General features: G+C 34.6%; 1 protein-coding gene across 2 annotated transcripts; it reads right to left on the bottom strand.

The window, feature by feature from the left end:
* Positions 1–5,126: 5,126 nt before the first annotated feature.
* Positions 5,127–11,730, bottom strand: LOC18600281 (transcription regulator NOT2/NOT3/NOT5 family protein). Of its 2 annotated transcripts, none has more exons than XM_018121995.2 (16): positions 11,407–11,730; positions 10,923–11,054; positions 10,558–10,695; positions 10,110–10,160; positions 9,803–9,892; positions 9,563–9,709; positions 9,262–9,366; positions 8,926–8,985; positions 8,044–8,754; positions 7,791–7,961; positions 7,411–7,576; positions 6,755–6,897; positions 6,111–6,386; positions 5,858–5,998; positions 5,594–5,775; positions 5,127–5,490 (listed from the first exon to the last, which is right to left on the bottom strand). In XM_018121995.2, the coding sequence occupies exons 1-16, from the start codon at positions 11,497–11,499 to the stop codon at positions 5,424–5,426; spliced, it is 2,673 nt and encodes an 890-aa protein (XP_017977484.2). In that variant the 5' UTR covers positions 11,500–11,730; the 3' UTR covers positions 5,127–5,423. The 2 variants fall into 2 exon arrangements, with proteins under 2 accessions (XP_017977484.2, XP_017977485.2); XM_018121996.2 differs by having other exon boundaries at positions 8,926–8,982.
* Between the last annotated feature and the right edge of the window lie 268 nt (positions 11,731–11,998).

Raw genomic sequence — 11,998 nt, 5'->3', positions numbered from 1 at the left:
CAATTATTCATATCTACATGATGATAAAAATTATTTTGATTATTATACGAACATATTCACGTGATAAGAGCCGTTATAGTAACTGTAACGTAAAATGTCACGTGAAATTTTGTTAATTTTTTAATAATTAAATGACTAAAATAATAAAAAAATTATTAATACGCTCTGGACCTAGTTTTTGTATTACTATGATTTTACTTTCAAAGTAACATATTAATTAAATTATTGTTTAGATTATTTTAGATCAACATTGTCGTTAAAATTTTTAATTAATACGGGTTGGGTCGGGTTAATTTTTTATCACTTTTATATATAAATTTCATCTATGAATAAAAACCTTATTGCAAGAAATTAAAACAAGAAAGAACTCATAAGGTTGAATCCTACAAGTTAAAATTATAGTTTAGGCGTGGCTTGCTTTCTGTGTGCCAATGTCTCAAAAGAAGTAAGCAAGAGCTGTAATTAGGAAAAGGTATCAATTAATGCAAACCAAAGGTACATAATGGATCCCCATGTGGTTGCATTCAGACATTGCTGTCATACAGTTATTCATACCCAAAATATGAAACTGATGGGCTTATGTTTTATAAATGATTCTCAACATTGTCACATTGATATATAAAATTTCCAAAAAAAAAAAAGAAAAAAAATTAATATCCATAGTTGTCTCATACATGTAGCTTTAAATGTGTAATTGTTTTCATTAAAAATATACCCATCAAGACTTTCAAAAAGTTAGATATTTCTCAATAAAAACGAAAAAAAAGATGGTTAACATTGGAATTGGAATTCTTAAGTATTAATACACAAATGATCTCGACAATTGGGATTTTTTTTTTACTATTATAATTCTCTCCGATTTGAAATTTTGAGTCGGGGGTGGAGTTCTACTTATATTGAAATATATTTAACCCACTAAAGGTAAATACCTAACGAGGATATATGATTTAAAGAGTGTAATATGTCACAATCTTAGAGAAGAGTCGTGAATTTCACATCGGTTATATATTAGAGTGAGATTAAGTATTTGGGTATTTTAGCGTTCATACTATATTTAACTTATAAAACTTTATTTTGTGGGATAAAATTGGAAAAAAAAAATTCAATGAATCAAAACGAACAATACTTTACAAGTTAGTGTGGACTGTGACATAACACATATATTGATAGTTAATTGCCGCACTCGTAAGTTGATTGCTTTTATTCAAGTTTTGGATAATGACACCCAATCTAAATTCTAATTTAGGTAATGGCGTTCTAGCTCCCCCAAATATGGGCAAAATGTCTAAAAGCATAAAAAATCCATGTCATTTTCTTGAGAAAAAAAAAATTAGGGTGGTGTGGGGAAGGAAACAAAGGCTTGTGGCTGACTCTTCTTTAATGTCCAAACCACCCAAAATTATGAAGATAAGGTTCATCATAGACATATAATTATCATATATATACAAACTCCATGACCGGCCATTGTCATCTGCCCATCTTTACATCTCACTAAACCATTTCCTTCTTCTTCATTGGGGGGTCACTCCATGGCCTACTAGCTACCTTATTAAGCTTTTCATCATTATTTCCATACATTTTACTAGAATATAAATGTGGGTTTTTTTTAAAAAAATAAGAATTAAAATTATCTTAAATCTATATATAAAATCACATTTCGAATATGCAAAAAAAGGAGAAAAGATTATAAGAAATTAAACAAATAAAATATAAAAGAGAGAAAGTTTTGTTGTGATAAGTATGCCAAGGTGGTTGATTATGTGGTTCCACATCATTTTCCATGTTCAAGTTTTCTTTTCACTATTCTCTTGACAAGGTCCACACTCTTCCATTAGTTTCAATTTCAACTTCCAATTAAGTAATTAATTAATTATATGTTGATTAACCCATTATGGTTTCAAAAGTTTTGGATAAGAAATTGCTTTCACTTCAATAATACTCCTAATTTAAGCCCTAAACAACCAATTCAAACACCAACCCACCAAATTAATTAATTTGATTAATCAAGTTAGGGCAACGACAACAGTCCGAGGCTTTGAATTCTTAAAATAATTCATCAAATTGTCATATATAATAATGAAAAAGTAACTCATCATTCTTTGAATAAATCAAAGTTTATATAACTAAAAAATAAAAGAAAACGTGTGAAGGTTAACTTATGTTATTTTAATATAAACCTAGTAACATTAGGAAACAAATTAATCCTACAAATTTAATATATAATACAATTCAGTATGACTAAATGGCATTCCATGATGAAGCATGGCCTACAAATAGCAATCATGTAATTGTTTGATTAGTCTAGATGAGGCAAGAAGCTGCATTATTTTTGGAAGGTCTCTTGTTTTCTTTGAGGAAAAGAGGAAGCATAGGTAGGTCACAGATGAGGTTGATATGTTTGAAAATCTTATTATTATATGAAATTCAACCAATAAAATAAGTTACTCATTGGTCCACGTTAGGATAAATTGTTTCATATTTGATAAAAATTATATATGTATATAAAAAATTAACGTCACAAGTTTATCTCTTAATAAGATTAAAATTTTACTTTTAATATATTTTTTTGTCACAAGATCATTATTTTTCCTTTAAAAGATTAATCTGAACGAGTGTCAGATACCCACGCTTATAAGTATTTTGATTCTCTGAAGAATTGGACGTGAAACATTTAAAAATATTTTTATAATATAAAAAGTAAGAATATTGAGCACATAAAGAATATATGTTTGATACGTAAATATCAGAAATTGTACATATTGTTTTTATAATTTTACTTCAAATTCACCTGCATTAATTTGATTTATGATTGTGACTCGTATATATACTAGAAACTCATCAACTTCAAATTAATTTAAAAATTTTGACAAAATTTTTTTAATAAGTTACGTCAATAATTCTTCAAAAAATAATAAAATTAACCTTCGTTGTTAATTCATGAAAGTAATTCATTGAAATTTTGTAAAAAAAATTTTTCGTCTGAAAAATCCCAAATGACTATGCTTTTGATAATGATAATTAGGGATTCAAAGATTTCTATGCTTTAATTTATTTAAAATTACGAGCTTGATGACCATCCTATACCAAGCAAATTCCAGGTACAGTACATTTGTTTTGGTCATAAAGTCCAAGCCTCATGCCTTTGATGGTCCACCCCATCTCCTCCTCCTTGAAGACTCTTTCTTTCTCCCTACCTACTCCATGACCAGGAACTGTGAATGCTTCAAGCCTCTTAACTTTGAATTGTACGAAACAAAAAGTGCACATTGACAAATAGAGGATGGAAGATCGAGTCCAACTTCTTTATGTTACTTTTTTGTTTCTGTTTGGAGTTCGTAATACATAATTGAATCTTAACATGTGACTGAATAATGGATAAAAAAAATTAAAGAGAATTAAATTCGAGTCGGCAGAAAGATGTTATGATCAAAACAATTACGAGTACGACAATTGACGTGAAGTTCAATAATTTAAAACAGATAATATTTTATAAATTGACATAAATAATAATCGAACGAGTTAAATTTAAAATATTTCTCGTGAACTTCTTGAAAAAAGAAATGACTTAATTTGTCTACAATGATTTTTGATTCAATGGGGATATGGGCCTGTAGGCTTTAAAGGACAGCATGCCCTCCCCGAGAGCCAACAAATACTCATGACATCTGAAATTTCCCTTTCTCAGATTATCTCTATATCAGATCAAAATTCTTGCTTTCTTTACAAGTACCCTTCCTCCCCTTTGTTGGCTTTATCCCAATTAAATTTACTTACCCTTTTTTCCCCTATTGAATTACCCCCAGTTTCCCTTCCCAAAAGGAAAAGATGATGGAGTTGGAAGCAATGTCAAGTACCACAAACTCAGATTTTCAGGTGGAAATCTTCATTTGAAAGCAACCCTTATCTGCTGGGACTCACCCACCCAGCTTTATCACACCTATTCATACCTTATCTTTCCCACATTTTTCTTATGTTCATTGGACAATAATCATTAGATAAACGAACAAATTCAACCAATGTCAGCTTAATAAGCCGAATTTTTAAGTGGAATGTAAAAACGTATATCATTTTTTTATTAGTTTCTCTATGCTTTATTATGGTGTCGAATAAAAAGTTGATTTACTATAAAAACATAAACCTAGAAGAAATCTTTGCTTATGGAATTCGGTTGAGTTCCAAGGACAAGCTTTGTTTTCATACATGCATTAGAATGTTTATTGTACCCTTTAGCAGTTACCTGTTTCGAAGAAAAAGACACACTTGAGGGATGGAGAACACTTTTGAACTTGGCAGAGCATGTATGTGAAACATTGTTAGTGGAAGTTCTCGTAATTTTCCATAATAGAAAGCATCAAACTCTTTCCGATAACAATGTTTCGAGTGCATGACTTGCCAAGTTCAAAGCTGTGATCGATCCTATATCAGTGCCAGTGCCATATCCATCACTTGAGGGCAGCTACCAGGCGTGTGGCTCCAGCATTATTCACCAATGGCGGCAGCCGGCGAGGTCGGCAACAGTTCTCCGGCCGATAAGACCAAGACCGCTCGAAGACAGTACTAGTTGGACTGTAGGGGCTTAGCATCCCTAATCACTTGAGCAGGCTTCTATCAAAGAGGCTCCGATACAGCTGCCTGCCTGTGGAAAAGACAATACACTCTCATCAAACAATCACCATCTTTGGGCTCTGTTTAGCCAAATATATAGAATTAATGAAATATTTATTAATTACATTCAGTTCTATTATTTTTATCATCTTGTTTAGGTTAAATCTTTTTATTGTTTTCAAATAAATGGAGCTCTGAAGTGTAATACCCAACGATATTTTTTTTATATGAATTAATGATATTCTTAATTATAAAGATGATTGTAATATAATTTAATTTGTAAACAAACGTTTAATAAGTAGAATAACAAAATATATATATTTGATTTTAGAATACGTAAGATTTGACGTAATTATGCCCACATTCAATAAAAAAAACAAGTATAAAATAAAAAAATGGTCGTTTTTCCATGTTTACTTTATTTTATTTTTCGGCCGTTCTACCTTTATCTTTATTTTTTTAAAATTATTTTTTTTTAATTTTCAATTTTTGATCTTACTATGTGATTAACTCTGGAAATAACAATCAATAGCAAACTATAACTAAATATTTACTCTAAATTAATTTTCTTGACCCGCTGCAAAGAACAAGCAGGTTTCTAGTCAGAAACAAATGCAACAGCAATCTCAGGATCCAAGCATTCGCAAGAGAAATAAAATGAAAGGAAGGTTATAGGCATGGTTGGCATCTCTTCTTCATCTTTGAATTTCACATATGCCCCTAAACTATACGAGGCTTTTCTAGAAGGTTCCAATGATTCCATTCACATATGCAAAATTCAGCAAATTATACTTATATCATTGCCTTCTCCACATCTCTTATACCATAAGTTCGTCTTCAAGGTAATTATACTCAAAGGTGAACTCAGTCTTGATTCTCTGACACCTGAAAAAGAACAAAGAATAACAAGTGTATATATCATAAAATTATACATGCAGGTCGTATGGTTAAATCATTTGAAAAGACGATGAAATCCAGGCCGACTTACCATCCATGTTGGTGGTCATCATTTGCTATGTGAAAATCGAAGTATACATAGGTTCCCTGTTCGAATTCATCCGTGGCAATTTTTGGCTCCTCGTGCCGCTGAAACCATGTGTTGTATTTCCTATGGTATCTCCAAGATTGCTTCTTCAGCTCCTTTGCAGCCAGATATTGTTGGTAAGTGTTCTGCACAAAATTTGACATGTTGGAGAGCTCCAAGTGATTGCATTTCAAGAAAGAGGAAGTGAGAGAGTAGTAACCTATTTACCTGTTGATAGTAAAAGGCAAAGAACAGTGTATCAGTGCCAGTGCCATATCCATCGATGCTTAGGCGTTCCCAGAAGGCAGGATTATTCACAATAGGTGCCTGAACTTGAGGGTAGCTAGCAGGCGTGGCTGCAGGGTGCTTCTGTATTATACAAGCAAATCACAATTACTTGACACCTATAAAATTGTTGTCTAAAGACTTTCTTTTGAAAGAAGGAAAAAGAACAAGAGAAGACTCTTGGAAAACCCCATACTGGAGTGTAGCTCCTTGGACGTTCTGAGTCTTTAGGTTGGGGAATTTTAAAATATGCAGCCTCAAGCATCTGCAAATTGTATATTTGATCATGCATTCCTCCGGAATTTGTTGACCCACTGAGGTTGTCACCAATGGCACCAAGGTCAGAAACACTTCTCCGGCCGATAACACCAAGACTGCTAGAAGACTGGCTGGTTTGTAAGGGTTGTCCAGGAGAAAGATCAGTGTCCCTAATAACTTGAGCCGGTTCTGTCAAAGAGCCTGATACGGCTGCCTGGAGCAAAGAACCATTTACAAACCACTTCAGTCATCTTGATCCCTCACATTTTTGCAACAAACATTCACCTTTAAGACCATACTCTATGTAGAAAACAAAAACATCTTTTCAAAACCAAAATGAGATGAAAATGTTAATTTTATATTATTCAGGCCCACACATCTTTTTACTCTATCTAGTCAAGCCACACACATATAATTTCACAAATCAAGGACTTACACTAACTGGATGACCTACAGATTACCAATTCAAAGTGACCAAAATGATGATGATCCTAACAGAAGATGGAATATGAACAGAAACAGTACCACACCAGCTATAATAACTATGATAGAATAGATAAGATTAAGAAGTATTCAGCATACAGGAGAATCAATTGCATATGGAGCTTTCATTTCATCCTCATTCATGAGATTCTTAGCAAGCCCAGACGTTGGAACAGCTTCAGAACTTGAATCATCAGGTAAATTCTGTGGTTGTTGCTCCTCAACTTTTGCATGACCAACATCTGCATACGTATTAAGCTCTTGGTCAAAACATAGAAGTATTATGCAAGACCAAATTAAGTCTCCTGTCGAAAACATAGAAAAAAAGCAAGAAATCTCTGGATGATAAATTACAAGCAACGTTCCATTTCTTTCTCAGGACTACTCATAGAACAGCCACACACACTGTGCACTTCAATAACAGGTTTTCTAAAGATAGCTTCTGCTATTATAATATGTTTGAAGAAATATTCCACCAATTGCTATAGAAAAAACCAAATGGTGCCATAGCATATGAAAAAAAAAAAAAAGAAAAGAAAAGAGAGAGAGAGAGAGAAACACGGGGTGGCAAAAGGGGGTTCATCATTGTGCAACCCTTTACATTATATAGAATGATTTACCGTTTGATGAGCCTCCTGCATAGCATGTACTCAAAAAACTTGGATGATATGATATCTTTCACAAACTCCTCAAAGACCTCACCCTTCAAATATATATATAAGACTCAAAAGGAAAACTAAGCAAATGAATGTTACCAGCATCCTTTGGAACACTTGTTGCCAATGCCTGCTGACTAGACTGCTGGTGTATGGAATTTGGTGACTGCTGTAAGCTGGCAGATGTAACACTATTAAGACTGGGTGCTTGGCCACCAAGTCCCATACCAGGTTGGATAGAGAGAGCTGAGCTTTGAGAATTGAACTGACAACATAAGAGCATAAAAGATTATTTTTTATTATCTCTCTTGAAAGAAAGCCAATCTGACTTCCCACCAATTTGTAGTGCATACATTCATTATATATATGTAACATGAACTGACAACAAAAAACTAGATTTGTTTTAAACCTTGTTTGTAAGGAGTTTAACAGCTTGGATCAGGGAAAACGAGAGAAGTAAGTAATCTAAGAAAGAGCACCTGCTGCATGAGTGGGTTTTGCTGCTGAGCAGAAAACTGCTTATGGTTTCCGCCAGCAAGAGAAGGAATGCTAAGTAGGTTGCTATGGCCTTGTTGCTGCACTTGCTGGAGCCGTTGCAAAAATTTCTCCCTTATATCAGGTGCTATCTCAGTTCTTCCACGAAACTGCCCCTGAAAATACAAACAAATTAGCTACTATATCAATCATGACCCATTTAGTGCACAAACACAGATACATGGCAAACTAGCATACCAGCTCATTTTGATTCTGAAAGGAACTTCCAGCCCTCCACTGCATACCAGAAACCATTGAAGGGGAAAAAGCTCTGCCAGGTAGTCCAGCAGACTCACTAGGGTTACTAGAATCAACAGGTGCACTGCCATCATTAGCCTTGGTTGCCTGAGGCAAGATCATTCTATTACTAAGAGGGGATACCAAAGATTGCCCCATGCTACTATTCCCAAGTCTCTCATCAGCCCCCAAAATATTTCGTTTTGCCACGTCAGAGACAGAAGGGACAACACCAAGAGCTCCATTGGTAGAAGTTGCACTTCCAGAAACAAGGGGGATACTAGATGAAGGCTGACTGGAGAGGCCTCCTCTACCAATGCCTCGTACTCCAGTATCAGCAAGAGATGGAGATGGCCTACGGCCAGGGAAGCTTGTGATATCCTCTTCTTTTGTAGCATTTGGCAAATTTACAGGAGATGAAGGATTGGTAGTGCCAGCGCTTTCCAAGACACCTCGAGCAGAACTTGAACCTGGAAGAACAACTGAAGCAGTTGAAGCACCAGACATACTATGAGGTGGAAGATTCACTGGAGCAGGTGTAGCATGGCTCCCAGTTGGTGTTGCTGCAGCAGAAGAATTGGTTGCACTACTTTTTGAAGGTGGAGTCCTCGCGACATCAGAATTACTATCCTGAGAAGCTGTATCTTCAACATGCTCCTGGGAAGAACTACCCTGCTCATTAGATCAAAACATAATCCATTTTAAGACATCAAGTGAGCATTATGCCATCAACTAATAATGAAGCAGCTTATATAGGAAAACTTGGCACATGTTTATAAATGTAAGTGCATCAACAGATATCCAAAAGAGAGAGAGAGAGAGAGAGAGAGAGAGAGCACTCACAGGCACTTGAGATGCTGATGTGGCCAAAGACGTCTTCAAGTTAAGAATTGGTGCACCCTGCTAAAAATTATGATTTCCTTTTCCAAGTTATTTTCCATGAAAGAAGCCATTCATGCACTGTTCACTTAAAATCTAAGAACCCAGCTCATACATTGAAATCATTGAACACCATATACAAGATAAGAGGCTTGTTCAAGTAAATTTTGTAAAAACAATATGCCCGTAAAGAGCATGCCTTAGCAAGTTGCAATTTCACAAGGGAAAACTGATTTGAATTACAACCTCTAAATCATGGTACAAGAATCTTCAAGAAAAACCAACTTGGCAAAAGTTTACCTTGGAAAGAGGGCCAATTGTAACTAAATCTTCAAGAGACTCCACCTTGTCTAGAGGTAATGAGTGGTAGAGATCATCAACTTCACTAAAGTTATCGAAGTCCTCCTACAAAAGTAATTAGAAAAAAAAAAAAACATTAACAGAGGAAAAACCACAAAAAAGGCCAGAAGAGAGCATATAGATGATGCTATTTTGTAAGAATAAATGATTTAGAAGAAAAACGGCAGATCCTTTTAACACCCCAAAAACTGCTGCTTGGGATCAAAAAACAGAACAAGATAAAATTTTCATAAAACAAAACCTGATTCCGTTCCACATAATCGTCCAAGAAGTCTTTCACATCATTGACTTGCTCAGGACTCAATTCATCATTGTCCAATAATCTCAAAATCAATTCTAACTTCATTATATGAGCTTTGTGCCGTGTAATTGATGACTCCAAGTGTATCTGAGGGGAGGAAAACAAGAAAAAGAAAGTTATATCAAAACCAGAGAGACAAGTATGTAGCCTCAGAAGATGTATTTTCTCTTTCAGTTCTACCAGTCTAGGTGGTCTTGTCTTTCCTTTCTTCACGGTCAGCCCCTCCAACTCAGCTTCAAAATTATCAATCTGGGATTCTAACTCCCCAACCTACTTTCAGAAAGAGTCTATTGTTACATGGCAGTTTCAAGATATAACTAAGCTTAAGAAAAAAAATGTAATAATTACTCCAAAACACCATCATACACAGGAAAAACTGATAGAATGGAAAACATATTAGCAATAACTAAAACTTGCACGATAAAGGGTTTGCAGCCATTTTAGACACAAAAGCAAGAAAAAAGGGCAGAAAGGTTAGATTTCATACCACATTGTTCAACCAATCCCTTGTTTCTGATTTAGCCTTCTCCTTCGGATCCTACAGTGAAATTGACACATCACACATTTTTCAAATACAGTCTTGCTTCCGATCATTATTAATTTCATACAGTTGAGGTAGAAGTTTCAAGATGTGAAGACAGATGTAATACTCTGGGAAAGATGAGGAAAGGAAGAGTTTGTAAGAAAAACGGATCAGTCATGTCTATCTATACTACTCATAGATAAGTCCACAACTAATGTTTGACTATGATGGTTGAATACCACCAAACAAAACACAAGGCCAAGGATTCAATTACACCACTTAGAGGTCTTTAGTCCACTTGAACCCATACAGCCGACTCCATGTATTGGCAAAAGGCTAAGTTTGTTGATGATTGCTGTTGCTGTTCATTAATTGGTAATAGAAACAATGAAAAATCATGCATGACACTTACAGTTTTGGGTTGTTGGCCCAAGCCTTCTTTAGAGAATGCTTTCGTCTTAGTCTCCTTCTCACAGATCTTAAATCTTTCCATTTCTCGCTCAATTTGTTTGCGAGCATCCACCAGGGCCTGCTCATAAGAGGCACTAACCTATGTTGACATACATCAAAAGGAAAAAAAAAATCACAATTAGTTTCAAATAAATAAATACAACTACACCAGCATCACTAAAGGCAAAGGTCATTCAAAGACACCACGTAGAGACTACGAGATAACAGTAAGAAATGCAAACATAATTACAAGAATTACTCAGAGGCATTCAAACAAATCAAATAATGGCACAATCATTTAAAAGGAGAATGAAACAAGCAACTAACTTTCTTGTCCTTGATTTCGCTTGATTGAATCCATGTCTTGATCTGGTCCCTATACCTTTGCAGCTTCTTGATTTCCTTCTTCAAGTCTGCCTCAAACTTTTCCTTCTGATTGGCATTATCAGTATCGTAAACCTAAAGCAACAATATAATCCAAAAAACCAATAATCAACAACTCACAGCTCAATTTGCACTACAGATAAACTAATTATTTGAACAAAAAAAAAACATCTTTAAAATCTTTAACACCTTCTCTTTCTGCCTTTTCTACTAAGATTACATTGAAATCAAGCTAATCATTAATAAAACAAATTTAAAATAGCTCCAAAAACACTTCAAAAAGGAGCGAAATTATTGTTGCAGCAATATTCACTTCAATTTCACCGGAACAAAAATTCGACTATCATTCTAGTGTCAACTTTCCTGCATTTTCTAGGGAACCAAGCAAAAAATAAAAAATTTGAATTGATGTAAATTTAATGGCAACCTTGTTCCAGATGCTATCGAAGACATCGACGCCTTCTTGGACCTTCTTGAGAACACGATCAATCTCTCCTTGAAGCTTGCGACTTGCTCCCATTGTTGAATCGGAAAGTTTCGGAGGCCAATTAGAGAGAAGTTATCATCCAAGTGAGAGAAATGAAAAACCCTAGCAGAGATTGACTTCTCCAATACTTATAGTTTTCGAAGTGTCGAGTGAAAATTTCGCTTGACTCACTGAGTTTTAAGATCGTTTCGCTCTTTAGGGCTTTTATTTGCTGTAAAATTAATGGATAGAGAAGACGACGATATATCGCCAATCGGGAGTGGAGTTTCCTACGGCACCGTGTTGAGGGATTAAAAAAGAAATGAATAGAAAACGCTTAAATAGTGAAAAAGCCCCTGTCCTATGATTGTTTTTCAATTAAGTCCCTCAGATTTTATTGTACAATGACCAATTTTTAATTTAATTTATACACAAACAAACTCTATTTTTAACAAAAAATTAACTATAATCAGATATACCCATGTGATATATGACTTGGCAAATTAACGTAATATAACCACATGGTAATTAACATGACCAATTATATCGATCA

The sequence above is a fragment of the Theobroma cacao genome, chromosome 5 (genome assembly GCF_053813885.1).
Source record: "Theobroma cacao isolate CCN51 chromosome 5, ASM5381388v1, whole genome shotgun sequence".
Lineage (NCBI taxonomy): Eukaryota > Viridiplantae > Streptophyta > Magnoliopsida > Malvales > Malvaceae > Theobroma > Theobroma cacao.
This window is presented reverse-complemented; position numbering and strand designations above follow the sequence as displayed.